The 23,917-nt window shown below is 43.6% G+C and overlaps 1 protein-coding gene across 2 annotated transcripts in view; it reads left to right on the top strand.

Annotated features, from left to right (window-relative positions):
* PHF21B (PHD finger protein 21B) overlaps positions 1-23,482 on the top strand; it is a 298,381-nt gene extending 274,899 nt beyond the window's left edge. For both annotated transcript variants that reach the window (XM_063133363.1, XM_063133362.1), the window contains 6 exons: positions 1,898-1,952; positions 3,348-3,370; positions 10,128-10,286; positions 14,354-14,429; positions 16,454-16,557; positions 23,194-23,482. In XM_063133363.1, coding sequence (XP_062989433.1) covers positions 1,898-1,952; positions 3,348-3,370; positions 10,128-10,286; positions 14,354-14,429; positions 16,454-16,557; positions 23,194-23,421 — 645 coding nt within the window. In that variant the 3' untranslated portion in view covers positions 23,422-23,482. The remainder of the gene's footprint in view (positions 1-1,897; positions 1,953-3,347; positions 3,371-10,127; positions 10,287-14,353; positions 14,430-16,453; positions 16,558-23,193) is intronic.
* The last annotated feature ends 435 nt before the right edge of the window (positions 23,483-23,917 follow it).

Genomic DNA, 23,917 nt, shown 5'->3' with positions numbered 1-23,917 from the left:
TATGTCTAAAGCTGCTATTTCATTCCAGGCCAGAAAATATATATATAAAACTTTTGCTTTTCCTTTAGTAAAAAAATCCCTAATTTTCACATTATAACATCATTTCTTTCTAAACTTATATCAACCCACTGCAGGTACTCCTTCATGCATCTGACAAAAAGGGGTTAGGCCATAATTAATTGATTAGTCTTTTATAGTATCACAAGACTTCCAAAAGACTAGCATAGCTAGCAGTGTGGAATCTGTTTCTAAATATGACTCTTTGGATAATTTAAAACAGGGGAAGGGGAGGAAAAAATATAAACAATTCTGATTTCTGCTCTTTTTTGGCAACGCCATTGGCCATGAGAAATGCTGTTCCGATAAAAGGGAGACCTTCACATCAATTAGCTTCTTTGCATTATTTGCTAATCAGCAATTTGAGAAAGATTCTGATACTACAGGCATTTTTATTCTATTTAATTTACAATTGATCTAGAGGATGATCTTTGATTCAGGTCACTTAAATTGAAGTTGCACTTTTTTCACTTTCTCCCTAGCAGAAAGGAAGAGTTATTTTGGTTTTAAAAATCAATTAAGTAATAAATACAATACACACACATAAGTTATAATATAATAAATATCTTACACCTATAAACACAGCTGTAAGGAACTGAGTTATTTGGCTGTTAGCATCAGTGATCCAGTTGCCATTTAAATTGGCTTTTGTTCCCTCTGCTAAATAATCTGTTTAGAAGCAAGTTTTCCTCTATTTCTCCATTCCTGCTAACAGTATGGAAAAGAGGAAGTAGAAGCAAAAAAGAAAGAAAGAAATGGGGCAGGTTGTAACTAAATTCATTCATAGGACATTACTCCTGTATAGGAAATGTTTGCTTGAGGTTTGTTTTGAGTGGGTAGCCCCTTCCTACGTTACACTAGCAGTGTGAGAAGCACTGTGGCATCACTCTTTTTCACACAGCTAGGGTAAATTGTGAAGCCCTGGGTCATGTCAGTGGACACCATGCTATGTCTGCTCCCCATAATAATAATAATAATAATAATAATAATAATAATAATAATAATAATAAAATTATTTCTTGCCTGCCTCTCCATTTTGATCAAGGCGGGGAACAACAATAAACAATAAAATACATAATACCCAATTAAAACATAATATACATTGTTAAAAACATCCTAAAAAACATCCTAAAAACATTTTTAAAACATCTTAAAATTCCATTGGATAGGCCTGCCGGAAGAGATCAGTCTTTATCGCTTTCTTGAATGCTAGGAGACTGTTGAGTTGATGAGTCTCCTCCGGCAGGCCATTCCACAGTCTGGGAGCAGAAGAATATTACCCATGTTGCCCCAGTTTCTGGGACCGGTGATACTCATGTGGGACGAGCATCAACACATGCTTCTTCCACATAGCCCAGAGCTTCCTGAATTATACCAACAATGCAGGAAGAAGTTTGCTGCTGTGACTTCCACTTTACAAGCATAGCATAAGAAGGGGCCCTTATAGCTCGATAAAAAAACTAAGTAGTGGCCTGTGACCTATACATGGCGTGCATTGCACTTTGAAGCCTCTCCCCCTGAAACTCTCCCCTTGACAAGATTGAGACTGGATTCCTGGCTCACAGGCGCCTGCTCAGCCCTATGTGATTCCCCCTCGCTGCCTGTAGAATGTAATGACTGCACCAGAAAATCCTACATTTATTTGAATGTGGGACCTCCCCAACCCTTTGATATACAATTACCTTTTCTCACAAACATGTACATACTAACATCACATGCATATTTGGCTAGCTCCCGATCATTATGAAGATAGTCGTGCAGTTGTATTTGGAGACTGGTGGAAAAAAAGTCATTAAATACTGCTATTCATATAACCATGTGGACTTGCTTTCTTTTACAGCGGAAACGTCTTGCATCAAATTATTTGAACAATCCCTTGTTCCTGTCAGCAAGAGGTAAGCTCTTCAAGTTGAAAACAATGGTTACATATCAAAATGTATGAGCTGCTGCTTTGGTGCATCTGCCCCAGTACTGTGTCAATAGCTTTGCACAGTCTCAGATAGAAATATTTCCAAGCCTGACTACCTGAGGTCCTTTTAACTGGAGATGCTAGGGATTGAAACGGGGCGCTTCCATGTGCAAAGCATCTGTTGCACCACTGTGCTATGGTCTTCCAATAAAGGTATACTTGAGCACCTTGACCAACACAATGACTGGGTTCACACAACAAGATAAACCACACTCTGGGTTGAGTGTACGTTGTTGCTGAAATGTGGGTTATTGAGTTGTCTGAACCCAGCCATGGTTTGTTAACCATGAACAACCCACAGTTCACAACCCTACAAAAAACTATGGATTCTCATCATGGGTTATTGTGGTTTGTTAATGCAGCTGGGTTCAATCAACACGATAACTCAACATTTCAACAACAATCCACGGTTCAGCAACAACCCACAGTCATCCCATACTCACTCCTTGAGTGTGAGTTATCGTGTTGTCTGAACCAAGCCATTGTTTAAACAATACACAACTCTAAATTCCAAATTCTATATTACAGTCTTATACCCTTTTCAACTTGTCAGTTTATAAGATGAACTCATTTCCCCCAGTCAGTCACTAAAAATAAGTACACTGTGCAGGTACAGTTTATACCTCATTCTTTTTCATTACTCTGATTAGTATGTCTGATTTTGGGGGGCACTTCTAAACAAACAGTTTTGCAGATGATTAACACATAAATCAACACATCGATCACTCAAACTACATGTTCAATTCCAATTCTGATTGTTTCTACTCCATGTGGACTTACCAGGATTGTTATGAAACACAGAACGACCATTTAAAGAAATTGTAGCTTTAAATTCCAGCAGTGAAAAATATCTCATTAACAAAGAATTTTTGTCATACTTTACTTTTTCCCCTGCCACCGTTATTTTCAGTATGCATAGATGCATCCTTAGTATGAAAGCTATTGATGTAGTACTAACCTTCTTGCAAACTATCTGGACAAATATCTGTATTGTTCTGAACTTTCCCCATTATTGGATCCTTTTTCCTTTCATTTTAAAAGGAAATTTTCCATTTATCTGCTAATTCATCATTGATACCTCTAATGTCTTCTACTAAGAAGGGCACAGTCCAGGTTTTACAACAATCCAGCAAATGTCACAAAGATATATTAAAACTTGGGGAAATGCAAGTAGTGCCACTTGTATAGAATACCCTTGCTAGGTGTAACCTTCCCCTCATACATAGTATTCCTTTATCACAGTCTAGCTAAAATCCCACCAAGCTAGAAATCTAAACTCACTGCTACTAACCTGTGTTCTGCCCTTTTTTCATAATGCTAGCCAATGAGGATCCATGTTGGAAGGTACGTTTACCAATGTTTGTCTGTTACTGCTGCCTGCATAATCACTGCGTACAAGATTTACCACGTTTGTAGGTAGTGTTGTCACTGTTCCAGTGCAAAACCACAAGGTTCTTGATGTAGAATCAAAGCATGTTACTTTAATGATGTAGCTAGTAGCTATGTCTTTTTTTTTCTTTTCTACTCTAGAGTCATCACAGGAGTTCCAATCCAGATTAGGATCATAGCATGGGGGTAGGTGGGACTTTAACCCTTTCCCCCACTATGGCACAATCCAAACTGGGGGGCCCAGGGCTGCAATTTATATTTCCAAACAGTGATCCCTTAAAGAACATGGATCCCCTCCCCCAATGCTAGGGTCTCAATCCAGATTACTTTAGAATAAAAAAAAGCCATAGCTGTTAGCTATGTCTTTAAAGTAATGTGTGCTTTCGCACTTACTGGGTCTGTTCATTGTTATTTTGCCAAGAATGCAGGCAATGCAGTGATGGTGAGAGCAAGTCTAAGGTTCACTCTACTGTCCCGTCAGCATAGAACCAGACATAGAATGTAACATTTAGACTGGGTTGTTCTGAGTCTGTCTGTCTGTGCAGTACTCCTGGTACCATAATCTTTCCCTACATTTCAATTCAGAGACAGATCACAGGGTCAGGGCATGCATAAATAAACTTGGTACAATTTGGTTAAACGTTTTCCTTCAACATGAGCTAAGGATGGGGCACTCTGTGCCCAAAATGTGCTTCTGTAGTTACTGCATTGACTGTACTATTGATATACAGTGTATAAATAAACCCCTGGATTATTAGCTTTTATATTGTATTTTATATTATGGTTTTATACTGTTGTTTTATACTTTGAATAGTTTTAATTTTTGTGAACTGCCCAGAGAGCTCTGGCTATTGGGCGGTATAGAAATGCAATAAATAAATCCAAATCTAGTCTGTATATAGTAGCCTCATAGACACATAACAATGAGTTCATCAAGCTGTTCTCATATTCAGAGGAACTATTGATTGGGGAGGGGAATGCTGGAGGTCAAGGAAAACATCATCTACTCTCTTTGTGTCACTTAGGCCTTAGCTAGATCTAAGGTTTATCCCGGGGTTGTCCCTGCCTGCTCCCGGGATATCCTGTGTGTCATTTACATGAACAAGGATGACCTCGGGACGATCCTGGGATAAACCTTAGGTCTAGCTAAGGCCTTACAGACCTTTCCATGAGTCTTCATACTTGCTGCATAATAATAGCTAAGGAAGGTGGGCAGGAGGGTGTGTTACACTCATTTCCGGCTTGTGGGATTCCTGTGGGTAGCTGGTTGGCCATTGTATGAACAAACTGTTGCACTAGATGGATCCTTGATCTGATATAGCATGGTTCTTCTTATGTTCTTATGAAGTACTATACTGAAAATGGTCTCATAATCTTAAGTAAGGTGAATGGGATAACTGAGAGGGCAGGGCAGTGTTGATAAAGTATAAGGACCTGGAGCCCGTCTACACTTGTCTAGATGAAACGTAACAAGTTGGCAGAGATGACGTCAGCCGTCACGTGATGCTGTTGTTGTTACGTTTCTTCTGACTTTTAAAACCGTTCCACTTTCTGTTAAAATCGTTTTAAAACTAACAATGTGCCCCAACCTTTCGTTGTATTCAATGCCGTCTTTCAAAGTCATGTCTCGTGACCATGGTCTTTGCTTCCTGATTAGGACAAGTGAGGGCTTTTCTAGGGGAGGGAGAGCTGGCACAACGCGACAAGGGGGAGGGGGAGGGGGAGGGAGGGCGGTGAAAGAGGGGACAGAGGCTTAATTTTTTTAAAAAACCGCTTATCTTTCGGGGCGCACGTGGCCCCTTTAAGACGCTGCAGGGCTGTTCATTCAGGCTGCCACCAGCGCAGACTTACCTGGGAGTAAGCAACGTCGAATAGAGTGAGGATTACTTCAGAGTAAACCTGCATAGGATCAGGCTGAAGAGCTGACGAGATCCACTATTATTAACAGCCCTCGGTAGACGAGAAAGAGGGAGCGCGCGCCAGCATAGGAGCGCGCTGAATCGATCCGTTAAACGAGCCCAGTCAGGGATCCCTGTTTCGTGGGAAAGAAGACTGTGGGCAGATCTACTGAAGTGACGCCAGAGATCCCATCCGCTAGGGTTGGGCTCCAAGAGATCCGGAAGAATTTAGGCGTGGAGAGAGAGGTCCCAGCGGAACCGAAAATGAAGATCTGACCTCGTCTCGATTATTTCGGGGAGTGGAGAGCGAGGGGGGGGGATTTCCATCCAAGCAAGCGTGCAAGGGGTGGCGACCTGACCGCACGGCCCTGAGGCAGGCTTCCTCGGAAGCAAGCCCTCCGCAGCAACAGACCAGAGCCTCGACGCATTTTTCTTCCGAGTGAAGCAAAGTTCCTCTTGGGTTGCAGCTCTGGAGATGTGAACCATCTCTCTGCCCACTGACCTGGCCGAGACACCGTGGGATTGACTACCGAGGACAGATGCTCAGGAAGATTGAGGCGCACGCCGGAACTTTCTGGGGTTGTTTGTTTGTTTGTTTATTCCCTCGTCCCTTCGTGTCGCCCCGCCTCCCTGCCGGCTTATCCCGGCAGGTCTAGCTCAGAGTCACCGGAAGAAGGAGGTTTACTTCAGAGCCATAATAAAGAACATTCTAAAGGAGAGTGTGCCCGGGTAAAACGATAGAAGAAAAGGTATTTCGATTGACTGGGCTCAAGTTGCATTTTGTAACGTAGCAAGGGAGGACGCAACAATGCACTTAAACAACGGTGTAATGAATAGTGTAGATCCTGCCTGGGAAACTCCAACAGGGCAGCGGAAGGGTCAGGAAAAGGCTAGTTTGGGGAATACCCTGCTGAAGCCTATGAAGAAGCATTTGAAGGCAAAAAGGAAGATGTGGCAACATAGGGGGAGAATGTACCACCTCCAGAAGGAGTAACAGAATAGCAAAGTAAACAAAGGAACCAAATTCCCAAAATAAAGCCACTGTTTAATATGCCTGTTTGTGAAAAAGAACCCTAAACAGGGTACAATTTCAGTTTATGAGAGCAGGCCTGCAAAACTTGCAACCCATCAAGCTGAATGGTGCCCACCAGCCATGCATTGTGACTCAATAAAAATCCTGTTTTTGCAGTCTGTGATTTATTGAGCCCCCAGCGGGCTGCCTTCCACGGCTTAGGGATTGTATTTTGCTTGGCGTGGGTCACAAATTGTGTAAATTCTGTTACAATATATTATAATGTGAAACATTCCATATTTTTCCCTTACTGCAAAAGCCCTGAAGATAATAGATTATTATTGTGAGCTATAAACCACATTAACTCAAAAGTTAATAGACCTTTAATTCTCCAAAGACTAATTAACATTGCCATTGGATTAGCATAGCAATTTAGTTTGACACAGTGTTGTTGTTTTTTGTTATTGTTATTAACAACAAGGCTCCCAGAGTGACTTACAGAGTTCAGTGGTATGACAGTTCCTGTTCTTGGGCTTATATTTAGCATGGCTGAGGCTTTTTTCTTCTTGTATGTTCCTGCAGACCCAGGGCCTTGCTAGACCAGGCGTTAGCGCGGTGTGAGGCCCGGTTTCCCTCCTGTGCATCCAGATGACACACAGGGGAATCCGGGGTCAGGCCACGCTGAACCCTGCCTTAAGCCGGCATAAGCGAAGTCGCTTATGGCCCGGCTTTTCCGTATAGCAGGGTCCGTGGCTTTTTGCCAGGAAAAGCCACGGACTGGGCACAGCGCTCATACTGTGTGGGCAGGGAGAGCGGGGGGGGGGGGGCTTTATTTTTGTAAAAAAACAACACCTACCTTCTCCGGCGGGGCTCCAGCACACATGGTGCCTTTTAAAAAAAATGGCCGACGCTACGGGGCTTCCCATTGCCCCGTCGCGTCGTGCGTGTAGAAGCCGGCGACGGCGCGCGCTAGCTCTAGCACGCCGTCGCCCCTCCTCCCCGCCGGCTTATCCGGCAGGTCTAGCAAGGCCCCAAATCAGAAGGTTTGTTGTAATGGCTTTAAATACAAAAGCCATAATTAGTAAAATAAAATAAAGCAAGGGGATGTTCCTTGGAGTCTGTTTTACAGTAGCTTTTTATTTTCCCTAGGTGCTATTATGAATATAGAAGTTGTTCATTTGTTGCTTCATAAACGCTTCATTTTAATTTTTTGGCTTAAAGGCAGATAAGATTTCCTCTTTTTGATGTCACCTTGTAGGAAAACCTATGTCATGGGCTACGGTGGAGTTTATCATGTTCATATGTAGTAATGCCACAAAAAATAAAGAAGTAAAATGTATGTTACCTTATATTTCCTTCACTCATCGAGATGTTTTATTTAATACAATTCACTTCTTAAAGCGAGTGACATGTTTCGGAGAGAATTAGTCATGCTCAAATCATATTAATTTCAGTGGAATTCATTATTCTCTCTGGATTGTGGCCGATGAGTCAGAGGTAGTCCCAATTTCCTGGTTCCTCCATTGTGAGAACTGTCCATTTATTCCTACTCTCTGCTTCCTGTTTAACTAGTTACCAATCCATAAGAGGGCCCATTCTCTTATCCAATGAATGCTAAGTTTACTCACGAGCCTTTGGTGAGGGACTTTGTCAAAGGCTTTTTGAAAATCCAAGGCTACAGTGTCTACCAGATCACCCCTACCCACATGCTTGTTGACACTCAAAGAACTCTAAAAGGTTAGTGAGGCAGGACTTCCCTTTGCAGAAACCATGCTGATTCTTGCTCAGCAAGACTTGTTCTCCTCTATGTTTGATAATGTTCTCTTTAACAATGCTTTCCATCAATTTACCTGGAACAAATGTTAAGCCTTTCATTTTCTGGACTCACACACACGTAAATCCCTGTTTTAAAATATTGTTGCTACATCAGCTACTTTCCAGTCCACTGGTGCACATGCTGATTTTAGAGACTACTGGCAGGTGCTGACCACACATAATTTTTAATTTGTCAATTAGCTCTAGAACCTCATCTACTGCAACTTTGAGATGCCTTTTCTTTTTTTACAGAGCTATGCTTCCCCCCCCCCCCCCCCGGTCAATATGCCCCATCCCTGTCCTTTCTGTAGCATTTATATCCAGGCATAACTTTGTCCACTGTTTTTCTCCATTGCAACAGTTTGATGTTATCTACATTCTCCCATCATGGCAAAGTGGCTTCTGGCGTTAGCATCTAAACACCTATATTTTATGTCTCTCTCCAAATGTATTCCATGGCTATAGTGTCACACAGAATGCTCATTGCCCAGCTCCACCCCACTGGATGATCTGAAACATTTAAAACCTCAACCCCTAGGGATGATTTGGCCTGAATTGGACTCTCCCCATTTTGTGGCAGCTTTCCCCCAGTTTAACAAGTGTTCTGTTTCCTTTTTGATATTGAGCACCAGCAGTCTAGTTCTGTTTCACCTCAAATTGAGTCTGTCCCTTTTTGGCAGGTTCATTTCATCCCAAAGTCTTTCCTGGTGCCTAAAGCTTTTAAACCCCTCCTTTCAACACCACCGTCTCATTCAGACATTGACACCCTTCAGCTGTGCCCATGTAGGTGGTCATGTGCGTGGAACAGGTAGAATGCCTAAGGCCTTAGCTAGACGGGGCGAAATCCCGGGGCGATCCCCGCAATTGTCCCTGTACGTTCTCATGATGCACAAGGGATCCCGGGATCAGGGAGGCATGATCCTTCCCTTGCCCCGGGATCTCATCCTACCCTTTGAGGTTTTTCTGTGGTCCTGGGCTGAGCCCGAGAATGCAGAATGTGTGGCCGGGCGTCGTGGTTTGTCCCAGTTCCTCACGGTTACTCATGAGGAGCCGGGACCCGCGCATGGGGCACAGAGCTCTTCAGGAGCACTGCGCCCGTTGGGGTGGGGTGGGGGGAGAGGGGAAAATACTTTTTCAACAAACAAACAAACATCCCTTACCTTTTGGACATGAGCGCTCATGCACATCTTCCCCTTTAAGAAAAAAAAACCCAAAATGGTGGGTGTGTCGCCTCTCCCTCTGAGGTTGTCGTGTAAACAAAGGGGGGATCTCACGATAAAAATATTGTGAGATCTTCACCCCTCCGTCACGCAATAACAGGTAGGTCTAGCTAAGGCCTAAGAATGCTTCTGGAAATCCTGGATTTCAACATCCCATCTAGCAAACTAAATTTTGCTTCCAGGACTACAGAATTCCATTTCCCAACGAAATTGGTGCTGATAATGCATCACAACCACTGACTCCTCCCCAGCATTTATCTAGCTACACCTGTCTAGATGATGCGTGATATCCGCAACCTTCACACTAAACAGGAAAGTCAACACGCTTTCAATATGACCATCAGAAACTCATCTATCTGTATTTGTCTCTCAAACATTCCTAATGATCAGATCACCACCTCCAAGGAGACCTGCTATCCCCAGAAAGATATCCTTAGTGGAGAAAGTTATCAGTTCACCACCTAAGAAATGGGTCCCTTTTGAAGGCTTGTTTCCCTCTTCCTCAACATGATGGTTTCCTTCCCCAAGTCCTTCATACTTAGTGGCAATGTGTAATAATCGGGATGGTGGTGCCCAGGCAGTGGTCCTTGGTGTGAGAATAGGAGTATTTACAGATATACCAGTCTCCTTATTTCATTTATGAAATGCTGGAGGATAACTGGGTTTGCCTGGTAAAGTGGTGCTTTTTGTGGCCAGTGTCTGCTTATAAAGAGTTCCTTCAGTAAATCAAGTGGACTTCCTGCATCCTTGTGCTCTTCCTCTTTCAGAATGAGATTACCCATGAGGAACACTGTTCAGCATGCAAGCACGGTGCCAACTTGCAACCCTGTGGGACGTGTCCCAGAGCCTATCACCTCAACTGTTTGAACCCTCCCTTGAAGACTGTCCCCAAAGGGGTCTGGGTCTGCCCAAAGTGCCAAGAAAAGGTGAGCTGATTTTCGCTGAAACAATGCCCCCCTAGAGATCTGGGGGCTGAGCCACATATAGACATAAATACTGTTAGGTGTAGCAAAAATGCTCTTTGGTGTTCCATCCTTCATTTATTTATTATTTATTTAATCTATTGATCATATTTAAAAATTGCTTGATTATATCTAAAAAAAAATCTATATCTAAAAGACAAATGGTTTGCAGCCACCTGGGCTTCTATTTGGGGAATATTTACCTGAAATTACTCTGATCTCCCCCCGCCCCTGGCTCCAATCTCCCCCCAATCTCCCCACCCTGCCCCGATCTCCCTCTGGCTCCGATCTCCCCCCCCAATCTCCCCCCCCCTGCCCCAATGGCCACAGCGCTCCTGTGGAGCACTGCGCCCCATCCGCCGCTTTTCCTGGCTACTCGTGAGTAATTGCGGTAGCCGGGAAAAGCAGCGGAACGGGCTACATGCTCACAGTCTCGGGCTCAGCCCAAGAACCGCGGGAAATACCGGGCCAAAAGTGGTACCTGTTATCCCGGGGCAAGGGAGGGTTGACTCCTTCCTGACTCTGGGATCTCCTGTGCATCATTTGGATGCACAGGGGCGAGCCTGGGGCAAGCCCCGGGTTAACCCGTGCTCTAGCAAAGGCCCTAGTCAGAACTAAGTCTCATTAAAAGCAATAGGACTTAAATTAGTCATGATCAACTTTGTTACATTGGTTTCAGTTGTAATAATGTTGCTGGATATTTTAGGTTTCACTCCCCCCCCCCCCCACTTAATTCATTCCTGGGAAGTAAGCTGTTAATATTCCCTATTTATACAGACGGGATTGAGAAACTGGGAGGGTTCGCATGTAACTTTACTTCATGATGGCTTATAAGCTCTCCACAGTAGCTTTTTTGTTTTCAAAATAAGCTACTGTGATCCCTCACACAATTGGACAATTGTTGTTTACTTCCCAGGAATGCAGCATGGTTTACTTCTCTCCTCCCTCTATAGCCCTCCTGCTCAACCAGGATCTTATCCCAGCTTCCTTTGCGCTGGATGCCATATCCTGCCGACCCTTGTGCTGAAGCTACGTCACATTCCTCTCCAATTGGTTGGCTGCATGCTAGGGGGTGTTTTCCTGTATCCTCTGTCTCTGCCTTATCACCACTGATCGCACCCTGAGTTTGCTTTTTCACAGAAAAGTGAGCTGAAATGAACCATTTGCTCCCATTCTTTTCCTTTTTGATTAGAGGTCATATATATATATATATAACGGCACTTGAAGGAGCCCGGCAGTTCTTCCTGAATTCCTATTGGAGACCATGTGACCTCAACCTCTCCAATAGGCATTGAGGAAGAACTACAAGTGCCGGGGGGTGTTTTTTAAGAAATAAAAAAAATAGAAAGACCCCTCAAAACTTCCTACATTTTATAAAGACATGTTGAAACCCTTTTCCTTCTCCACAAACAGAAAAATCTCTGAAATTCTCACCTCTCTCAGGCTCTTTCACCAGACTTTTCCCCCACCCCCCACAAAATGCCAAAAACTGAATAATCGACATTTTCGGCAATGTACTAACACAGAAATAAAAGGCAGCTGTTTATTGGCATACAAAGCAGCTTATTCCGCTTGCTTAAAACCTAGGGCCTTGCTAGACCTACCTTAAAATCCGGGTGTGTTGACGGGCCTATCCACATGTCCGACGCAACGGGGTAAAGGAAAGCCCCATCGTGTCGGCCATTTTGTTTGATATGTTAAAGGGGCCAGGTGCACAGGAGCGCACCAGCGACTCATGTAGTTTTTTTAAATTAAAATCAGGGTTCCCTGCCCCCGATTCCCCCCAGGCCGCGATTCCCACCACGCGATCTCCGATCCCCCCATCCCCCACGATCTCCGATTCCCCCCATCCCCCGCGATCTCCGATTCCCCCCATCCCCCGTGATCTCCGATTCTCCCCATCCCCCGTGAGCTCCGATTCCCCCCATCCCCCGCAATCTCTGATTCCCTCCCATCCCTCGTGATCTCCGATTCCCCCCTGACTCCGGTTTCTCCCCACCTCCCCACCCTGCCCTGATGGCCGCAGCACTCCTGCGGAGCTCTGGAAGCGGCAGAACAGGCTACACGCCTGTGGTCTCAGGCTCAGCCCAAGACCGTGGGAAATACCGGGTCACAACCGGTGCCGGTTATCCCGGGCCAAGGGAGGGTTACCCCTGCTTGAGCCCGGGATCCCCTGTGTGTCATCTGGACGCACAGGGACGAGCCCGGGCCTTGCACCGAGCTAAACCCTGGTCTAGCAACGGCCTTAGCTTCCTTCATCCTGTTTTGAATCTGCTAAGGTACTTTACATCCAAGAGAGAGTGGTGGCTGTGAACACTTGAAAGTTTGGAGGACTGAGCCAAATTTCATATCCAGGTGCCCCTCGTGGGTGGGGTGGGGATGCACCCAATACACAATGAAAACCCTGCATTGCTATGCCTTCGCACTCAAAAGTGGGGGGTAGCTCTGAACCCTTGAAAGTTTACAGGACTGGGACATCATTTCTCACACAGGTTCCCATCATGAGCAGGCACCCAAAGCAGAACTAAAACCCTGTGCGGCTATGCCTGTCTGTGGAAACATGGTGGTTTGAAACTTTGGAAGTTTGCAGAGCATGCTGCTGAGGGAGGGAGAGGAGGGAGACGGGAAGAGAGCGTAATCTGTTGCTAGGCAGATCTTGGAAATAGAGATTGCCTGAAAGGAGCAAAGTGACATCAGTGCTTATACCACTCTGGAGTGTCAGATAATACAATAAGCTAAGGTGGCTTAAATGAACCTCACTTCAGACTGTGGCTTACCAGGATGGCTTATTTTGGCTAAATAAACCACTGTGGTTTGAGAAAACAGTGTGCCAACAACACGATAAGCCATTCAGAAAAATAAACCATCATGGCTTAGCGTGTCATCTGAACCCAGTCACTGACTTGCATAGGGCTACTTATTAATTTCACTCGTGCTCCCTTTTGAAAAGTTGGATGCTAGGGTTTCTATATTTACTCTAAAATTAAACACATTATTTAAAAACAGGTTTTTTAAAACAGTTGTAACCTTTTTCTGAGTATTCGAGGGAAGAGCTGAGTTAACATCTAAATCTAATCATCTAAGAAATCCGAGATTGCTTATCTCCTGGAAATATGGTCTATAATGTGGTCAGTGAAACGTAATACAAATATTGGCCATGATCCTGCCAAACGTAAGAATCTATATGACCCATTGATTTCACTGGGAGAAGTTTGGGAACATGCTTAAGTCTTTTCGATTGAAATCAGTGGGTCTGAAAAGTACTTCACATTGTCTGGTTTTTGGTCTCTTAAACACAATGGACCCAGTTTAGGTGTGCTTTCATAATTGTGAAAGAAGTAGCTCAATAATTTTCCAGTGCCACTCAATTTACAGAAATTTAGGATTTTTCTGATCTTTATTGTGGGAAATCGTGTTTAATATACGTCACGAACTGTAACATCTGTGCTAAGGAAGCAATAGAACAATTCCATCTATTCCTTCTATCCTCCACACCTCATATGATGTAATCTGAGGGCTGGTTAACACTGCCAAACTCTTTTGTGTATGCAGGAACATGATTGCATGGAGAGAGAGGGAAAGAGAGAGAGATTGTGAACCAGACCTCCATGTTGGGTGGTGCCAAAAGCCATCTTCATTGATTGAGAAAATGCATCTGCAATCGTGGAAATTCCCCACATGTACAGAGCACTTCATAATATGATTTACATTGCACACATTCATCATTATTATTATTATTATTATTCAGTGGACTTTGACAGTGGGAACCATCCTGAGTGGTTTACAGATAACGTTTGATTAGATGTACGTGAGAGAGTAGTTTATCCTCTCCTCATGGTACAGCAAAACGCAGTTTCTAAATATATTTCCATTTTACAAACATGCACCACTGTTTTGTAACTATTGCATATTCCTGATATGATCAACTTTTGATTAATAAATCTGGGAGCGAGGAAGCTAAGGAGATCACAGGGATTATGACCTAAGTGCGCTCTTGAATTGTTCAGATCTGTTATTCCCTGAAACTGTAGGTGTTAAAGAAAGACGAAAACGTGCCATGGGCTGGAACTCTGGCTATCGTTCAATCCTATGTTACTCATAAAACAGGTACGTACTGGAGTGATTGATTATAAGAAATGGTTTCTCAAGTGTCAGCAACTTTAAAATTGAAGTCACCTCAGGGGGTGGATTGCAAGTGTCTCAGAAATAAAGCATCATCAGAACACATCAGTGCCTGTCTAGCTAGAGGGTTCACCGATTACTGTTCTAACACATTATCTGAGTTGCAGTTCACATGCTCAGATGTGGCCCAGACATTTCTTCGCATATGCTATATTCGAGACAAATGCAATTTTTCATTTACCACTATAGCATTTGTACTTAGAGAACTGGAGAGAACAAGAGAAAGAAACAGGGTTATCGGTGAGTTTGGGCAGCCGGTTAACCCATTCATGCAAGGGTAATCTGGTTATGTTGGAGCTTTGATGTCTTAGCCCTCATGTGTTTTACCCCAATAGTGGATAGTGTCCATGAGAGCAGCATCCTACTTTTTTCCAGGGGATTCCAATCTTTTTGGGTGGACGCATTTGGAATTTTGAGGAAGTGTTACGGCCGTCGTCATAGAAAGGCTGTTACGGGGGTGACGATACTGTGGGGAAGGAGTTGGCTAGTCACAAAATGCCCACTTAACAGAAAAGCAAAGACTGAAAGATAAGTAACTTGCCCCAAATCCTGAATATGTGACAGAGCCGGGGACTATGCCCTGAAACGCACCTTATTTGAACCCACAGTTTTCTCTCTCTCCCCCTCAGTCAGGATCACACATACACCCCACCTGAACTCTTTCTCACTTGCACACACCACACTCCCAATCCACTCTGCAGTCACTGGTTTCTCTTTCTTTCAGGATTATCCATTCCAAACTAACTCTCTCTCTCTCTGTCTCTCTTTCTCTGTCTCTCTCTCTCTCTCTCTCTCTCTCTCTCACACACACACACACACAGCCCCCCTCCCTGCTTTCTCTCCCCCCACCCCAAGCAAGTTGCCCCACAGGCCTCCATAGCTCCTCTCATTACTCTCCACAGCCCACCTCACCCTAGCCCCAGCCTCCCCATTTCCTCCTTCCCCGTGTCAGGTAGTCCCCAACCCTGATCTCTCCCCTCCCTCCTACCACGGCATCGGTCACCTGCAGCAGTCCCCAGGCTGTCCTTCTTCCCTCCCCAAGCTTCCACCTTATCAGATAGTGGCAGTGAGATCCAGCCCTTCCTTCTTCTTAATCCAGGTGGCTCAGAGCACCACTAAAGGAAACACCGGCCTCAAGCCGCTCACCATCTTTGTTTCCTAAAAATGTCTCTGGGAAGTAAAGCTGGCAGGCAGCTGAAGATGTGCCACACAGAGAAACAATCCAAATATTAAAATAAAACAGATCACTGATATCAGCAGGACACTTTATGGGCATATGGGGGTGGGGGTTTCCACGGACACAGTGGTGCCCACAGGTACATGGTTGCCTGCCCCCCTTTCCCCATCAAAATGAGAGGCAGCCATTAACTTCTATGGAAGAATAAAGTGGTTGTTGTCAGAGGCACAGTTGAAGTGACGGCAAGAACTCCCTGACTTTGGAGTCAACCAGCAGTTTAAGCTCCTCAATTCTATCCCTAAAAGCTGTACTTTATTTTCCCATGGAACTCAGTGAGCCATTGAAGATTATGAGAAACTAGTTGAGTTACTCATAATGAACATGGTGACAAAACATCAAATACTAAACTTTGGCTGAGGAGGGTCAGGTCAGGAATGGCAAAGGCACCGAGGACGTGAAAAACTATTCAGGCTGCTTTGGTGACTATTTCGCTCATGTCCTATAAAACCCTTGACCGCACCTCCTTCAAACTGAATTGTTAATGTTTTCAGTGGACTTACTTAATGTATTCAATATTTTTATTTATTTAAAACATTTGTATCCTGCCCTATATCACTAGGATCTCAGGGTGGCGTAATACCAAATGCATTTTCACTAGATGGGTTGAAAGAAACAGAAGAAGAGCAGGCCCAAGAAACCCATTTAAACTCCTGTGTATCATTTTGTATCTTAGCTAACATTAATCATCCACTTTCTTGCCTTTGTTTCCCAGTAAAAGAAGAAGAGAAGAGGAAGTTACTAAAGAAAAGCAGTGAATTGAGGGGAGAGCACAGGCAGCTAGAGGAAAAAGAACATCTTCTCACTAATACAATGAAGGTACAGTTCCTGCTCGGAGGAATATCCAGCAAATGGTTCGACGCATATTATGTTTGAAGTCATGAAAAGTTAGAGGGTTATTTGTTAAAAGTTTTACAAATCTGAATGTTTCCTTAAATTCCAGAATAGCGTTAAGCAAGAAGGTTGCAGCAAGAGGCTCTATTACTCAAGGGCTATAATAAGAAAGTAACAGAAACACTTGACAATGCAGCACTTACACCCATTAATATCAGTTGCCACTCCTCACAATTCATCCCATAACAGACAGAGCATAGATGTAAAAATAGTTTCCCTTTCCCTTTGTGAGTTAGCGGTGCCTAAATCTAGCTGTGTCACTTAATAGGCTCTTGAGACTGCTAGCGCAGCATGGCGTTACAACAGCATTACTAGCAAATGCTCTGGTCTTAAACCTTTGCACCTTGGTGGGTTTTACTGAAAGATCAGCTTCTTCATTGCCTAAACCCTTACATTTCTGAAGGCCACCCTTCCTCCTCCAATCATCAGTGAGCTTTCTTTGTTGTTTCCAAAGTCCACTGGGGCCTCAGTCCCAGTGAACCGCCCAGAGAGCTTCGGCTATTGGGCGGTATAGAAATGAAATAAATAAATAAATTGTGCTACACAATCAGGAAATCATATGGTTCAGCATTTGCTGAACAATGGGCAGTATCCAATGATGTCATTCTGCTAAAACCAATCGCCCTTGCGCAACTCCACCAAAACTATTGGTATTACAAGTGGTTGTGCAATGTGAAATAGAATCAGGTGAGGCTGTGCAAGTCCTGGGCCAGTGCCTAGACTCGGTAATGGGCTGGATGAGGGCCAATAAACTGAGACTGAATCCTGGCAAGACGGAAGCCCTGTGGGTGAGTGGTTCCCGAGTCCGGGAGACAGGCTCATTGCCTGTTCTAGATAGGGTTGCACTGCCTCTGAAAGAACAGATTCGTAGTTTGGGGGTACTCTTAGACCCATTTCTGTCATTGGAGGCTCAATTAGTCACCACTGCTTGGAGTGCCTTTTACCATCTTCAGTTGGTTCGCCAACTACGGCGTCTCCTGGACAGGGATAGCTTGGCCACGGTGGTACAGGCATTGGTAACCTCAAGATTGGATTAATGCAACGCGCTCTATGTGGGGCTGCCCTTGAAGCTGCTCCGGAAGCTGGAGCTAGTGCAGAACGCTGCAGCTCGGCTGTTGTCTGGAGCTGCCCCTTTCCAGCATGTAACTCCTCTGCTGAGGGAACTGCACTGGCTGCCTATTAGCTGCTGGGCCAGGTTTAAGGTTCTTGTACTTCTGTACAAAGCCCTAAACAACTTGGGACCAGGATACCTGAGAGAGCGCCTTCTCCCTTACCAACCTGCCCAGTCACTGAGGTCATCCGAGGGCCTTGTCCTGGTGGTTCCACCTAGATCCATCCTCCAACTGGAGTCCACCTGGAGAAGAGCCTTCAGCGTGGTGGCCCCACTCCTGTGGCATTCCCTGCCTCTGGAGGTCAGGCAGGCACCAACTTTGTATTCCTTTCGGCGCCTCCTGAAAACGTTATTCCAGGAAGCCTTTCCTTATTATTATTTTTTGGATAATAATTTTATTTATTTTTCCAATAAATACATATAAACAAATGTTCATAAATAAATGCATGTTCATTATACAGTAACCTTTTTTACCACCCAAAGTTATAAACATAATTACTTTTCATTTCAGGTTTCATCTTTTATCCCTTTTATCCCGTTCCCTCTCTATTCCCTCAAGCCCCCCACCCCCACCCCCGGCCTGGTACATTTCTCATAAATTGTCCCATTTCTTTTCCTGGGGTATTATATCACTTCTGTTTATCTCTTCCTTTATTATTTTTATAGTTATTTTCTAACATTACCTCTTTTCATGAGTCCCAGAGCATCCTATAGGCCTCTGCCAGAGTTGTTCTGTTCATTTCTTTCTTCATATATTCTATGTATTTTTCCCAATCTCTCTTTTTGTTTTATTCCTTTTCACTAATAGCTATTTCCCAAATTTCCCTTTTCCATATAGCTACTGTCAGCATCTTTGCTGTTTTCCAGTTACTTGCTATTAATTGCCTTGCAGCTGTCAGCATATATCCAATTAACAGTTTTTCTTCTACCTCTTTATTTGCTTTGACAAAGATATTCAGTAATGCCAATTCTGGCTTTTTATATATATTTTGAGCAGTAATTTCTTTTCAATTTCTCTAAAGACCCCATCCCAAAATTTCCCAAACCCTTTCCTTAATGACCAGCTCACAGTTCACCTTTCATTTTGCTTTTAAAAATCTGTTTTAAGGTGTTTTATTCTGTTTTTATTGAATTTTATCTTGTACACCACTCTGAAATTTTGAATGGGGAGTGGCATATAAATATTGTAAATAAATAAATAATAAATAAAACAAATCGCCCTAGCGCGACTCCACCAAAACTATTGGTATTATCAAATTTGCAGATGACACAAAATTGGGTGAGATAGCTAATACCCTGGAAGACAGAAACAAACTTCAAAGTGATCTTGATAGGCTGCAGTGCTGGGCTGAAAACAGCAGAATGAAATTTAATAGGGATAAATGCCAAGTTCTACATTTAGGAAATAGAAACCAAATGCACAGTTACAAGATGGGGGATACTTGGCTCAGCAATACTACAAACGAGAAGGATCTTGGAATTGTTGTAGATTGCAAGCTGAATATGAGCCAACAGTGCGACATGGCTGCAAGAAAGGCAAATGCTATTTTGGGCTGCATTAATAGAAGTATAGCTTCCAAATCACGTGAGGTACTGGTTCCTCTCTATTCGGCCCTGGTTAGGCCTCATCTAGAGTATTGCGTCCAGTTCTGGGCTCCACAATTCAAGAAGGACGCAGACAAGCTGGAGCGTGTTCAGAGGAGGGCAACCAGGATGATCAGGGGTCTGGAAACAAAGCCCTCTGAAGAGAGACTGATAGAACTGGGCATGTTTAGCCTGGAGAAGAGAAGATGGAGGGGAGACATGATAGCACTCTTCAAATACTTAAAAGGTGGTCACACAGAGGAGGGCCAGGATCTCTTCTCGATCCTCCCAGAGTGCAGGACACGGAATAACGGGCTCAAGTTAAAGGAAGCCAGATTCCGGCTGGACATCAGGAAAAACTTCCTGACTGTCAGAGCAGTACAACAATGGAACCAGTTACCTGGGGAGGTTGTGGTCTCTCCCACACTAGAGGCCTTCAAGAGGCAGCTGGACAACCATCTGTCAGGGATGCTTTAGGGTGGATTCCTGCATTGAGCAGGGGGTTGGACTCGATGGCCTTATAGGTCCCTTCCAACTCTGCTATTCTATGATTCTATGATTCTAAGTGGTTGCTCAATGTGTAAATAGAACTTGCACACACAGGAAAGAGATGCACAGTGGAGTTTATGCCAGTGGAACCGAGATGTGCTGGTGGAGCTGGCGCAAGTGGAGGGGATTGCTCAAGAGGAGCATATTGTGCATGTGGAACATACGATAGTGCAACATATTCCCGCTGGGCTTGCAACGCAGGCACATGCACACTGTGTTAGCAGAGCTTGCACCAGTGGTAGGGGATACACTGATGGCGCTTGCGCAAGTGGTAACGAGGCGCACTAGCAGTGCTATCGCCAGTGGAACCAAGATCCGTTAATGGAGGGGTTGTGCAAGCGGTTGCCTTTTAGTTGGATTCATATGTAATTAAGCACCTCGTGTTCCCTGCACTAACGCAATGACACTGTTGAATACTGCCCAATATACCACTTTAGACTGCAGATGGGGGAATAGCATGTTTGAATGTTCCCCATATAGAACATGTAACATCACTGAGAAGTTGGTAGGGTGTATATAGCCAGATTTGCAAACACGTTCCAAGGGCTACGCTTGCTTGATCAAAGCAACACAATTTGCAGAGGAAAATGAGGTAATTAGTGTTAAAAAGGAAGCTTCAGTGGTGCCATTTCTTGAGGACCCTTAATGACTAATAATATTCCTTAGGAAATTCCTAAATTTCCAGAGCAAAGGCAAAAAGGTCAGCTTTAGATCAAACCTAAAATTAGCTTCCCCCCCACCCCGCTCAAAATGGGAGAGTAAAGAAACCTGCATTTAGAGCAAGGTTTTCTAGCTGCTTCCCCCATTTCAAATACCAATTAGCAATGTACATGGTTTGGTCATCTAATGTATGCTTACAATACCTTTAAGTTCTCTATCTTTAAAAAAGTAACTGACTGCATTAATTGCTCAACTGCTTCTATTGTCTAGGAGGAATAATATCAATATTTCATTACATTTAAAAGAAAATGGAAGGAAAAGTAATTTATTAAAATGTATACTATTGGGTAACTTTTCTTTAACTATGCAGACTTGATAAAGGAACCATGTACCTGCGTGAGGCTTTGGGGGCATGGGCTAAAATTGTGTTTTTATATATTTTCTTGCACACCTCCAACTGAAATCAGTGCTGGAGTTGCATACTTCTATATATAAGTTGTATTATGTTAGGGAGTAGAATTAGAAAATGAGAAGAATGCTTTCTTCATTGTTCAAATGGCTGTTTTGGCTGGTGACTGCAGAAAGACAATTCTACATAAAGGCCTCATCTGACAGGAGCAATCAAAATGACTTGGTTCCTGAGGTTTTCATTAAATTAAAATGGAGCAATTGAGAGACTAGATTCAATAAAATGGAGAATTAAATTAAAAAGCAATTGAATTAAGTAGGACACATAGAGACCAAGGATGCAATGCGCTAGGCTTTGCAATTCAAAATATTACATTCCCTTTTTTATTATTATTAAAGTGCAAAATGAAATATATAACTTATTCAAGGCGGCTTTTGGGATGTTATGCTTGCATGTTTGCATTTGTGTAAGAGAAGATGGCTGTTTTATATTTAAGCTGAATGCATACAGATACATCCATAGCTTTTTATTTTAATAGAATTTATTTCAAATCGTACGCATATTTGACCTTTATTTGGGAAGAGGGACTTTTTTTTTTTTGGCAAGTAAAACGGACATTCCAAGCCTATATTGACAAATTAATAAGCTCAAATCTTTCTCATTAGGTGCTCAATGGAAATACCCTCTGCATGCTTAACTTAGTTTAACATTACTATCCATGTGTGTGCTTACAACCACTTAAATTGTTCCATTGCACCACATGTGCATGTTATTCACATGTAATGATTTGCTGCACCATTTGCCACTGCAGTTTCGCATACACAATCTCTGATTGGGTCAATCAGAGGTTGATCCATGTCTTCCGAACCTCAACAGCATAGATTAATTGTGGGTTAAATAACCAAGAATTAACCTAACTAATTGTAGGTTAACTGTGGGTTGTTTGATCCACAATTAACCTATAGTGCCTGAGTTCCAATGACATGGAGCAGTGTCCAATTGGCCTGATCAGAGGGAGCATATGCAAAATGGCACACACAGAGACATTCATAGCGTGGGATCCCCAGGGAAGTGAGTACTACGTATGTCATGGTGATAGGAGGCCAAATAAATGCTGGATAAGGAATCTCTCCCTTCTGGTGAGTGGGGTGGAATATCGAGAAAGGTATGTGTGGAAAGCTGTTTCCATGCAAACTGTCCCTCCCTGGATTGGAGTAACTAGAGTCCTGTTTACACTTTCAATCTGGGTGGACTGTGGGATCGTAATAGAAGCCTACTGCCTACAGTCTGAAAAGAATCTACATGCCTACAAACTTGACATATGTAGGCTGTCTACAGATGAACAGGAACTCTTCAATCACACTGATAGCTCCATGCCTCTACAAATTGTACACCCATAGGCACTGTTCAGGCAGACTGAATGTATGTAGAGGTGGCCGGCTGTGCTTCTGTGCTCTGCTCCCCACACATTCAGCCTACGCAGAGTGAAGGTACAAACATATTTTAGGTATTTTGGTTTTTGAATTATTCAGGGTGTCTCATACCCGAGATTATGTTGTACACCACTAGATGCTTTGCAGGAAAATCACTCCCTATATAATACCGCGGGATAATCAAGGAGCCATTTTAAGCAATCCCCACCCACCACCATCACCATATTTTTTCTTGAACAATAAGTCCCCTTGTGATATTACAAAGTGTTTTTTAAAGGGCACTTAATTCCCTGTCCCGTGTGAGAATGCATCCATGATGGAAAGGCAGGGAACACATGACCAGGTCCTTTGCCTTGGTCCCAGCCTCGGTCATTCCTCGCTTCCAATTCGTTCCCTTCTTCCTTTCCAGAAGTGGTTTGTCATCTAGCATTGGGGGTGGGGGGGACACCTTTTGAGAAATAACCTCGGGCATCTAGAATTGATTGTGCAGCTCTTTGCTTTCCAGCCAGTGGAAATAAATAAAATCATAACCCTTTGTATATTGTGCATTAATTCAGATTAGAAAGTGGTTTTGACTAGAATCCCCTCTTAAATCTACATTTTAAGCATGCATTCAGGAAGGAGCGGCGAGGAGGAAACCCAGCCTTAAGCTCTACCCTTTAACCACGCTGATTGTGTTTTCGACAGGATACATAAAGGGTGCTGCGGTGTAACTAATTGAGTTGAGCGTGCACCACAAAAGCCTGTTTGCAGTGGAGTGTTTGACACCCAACGGAATGCATTCTTAGCCTTTCTCTCCCTCTCTTATTTGACAGAAGTGCTTAGAGCGAAAAAACAGCTTATTGGCCCAGCAGAAAGGGGTTCAGTCATCGCTGGAACGCCTCAAAACTCTTATTAGATTGATACAGAATGAGCAGATGATTCAGGTTACCATGACAACCACCACCACCTCCTCCCTGCTAACTGTCCCCTGGATCAAACCGTCTTCTGCCTCCGCTGCTGCCGTCCACAAAGCCTTGCAGCCAACACAGGGTAACCACTGACAAGGGCTGCCTGAAAAATCTGGTTTTCCTTTTTAAAAAGAAATTAAAAATGAACTTTAGATCTACCCAAACACACACATACACAATACAGATGGAAATCATTCAATGGCATCAACAAGCAAAACGGGGCGTGGGGTGGGCTGGGATATTACGCTGGTCCATTTTTATTCCACCAGGATGCTGGAAAAACCATCCCGTCCACTTTGTAGTTCGGTGTCTTGACCACTTTCCACACAGCAGATGCCCTGCTGCAGTTTCTGTCGCTGAGAACTTCAGCGCTTAGGCAATTCTTTCTTTTTCTGTTGTGTTGGCCTTAATGTATTTAACAAATAAGAAAAATGAAGCAGCGTACGTTGGCCGGTGCGGAGAGGCTGGCGGTGAAACGGTGTATCCTTTCGGGAGGGCAGATGGTTTAAGGAAGTTCTCCTTTTGAAGGAAAATAGTTTTAAATGCGAAGAGTTAGTGAGCTAGTATGCAGGTAGATGGTAGAAGGGGA

Source organism: Elgaria multicarinata, chromosome 9 (genome assembly GCF_023053635.1).
Source record: "Elgaria multicarinata webbii isolate HBS135686 ecotype San Diego chromosome 9, rElgMul1.1.pri, whole genome shotgun sequence".
Taxonomy (NCBI): Eukaryota; Metazoa; Chordata; class Lepidosauria; order Squamata; family Anguidae; genus Elgaria; species Elgaria multicarinata.
The sequence above is the reverse complement of the archived record's forward strand: the minus strand, read 5'-3'. Positions and strand labels throughout refer to the sequence as shown.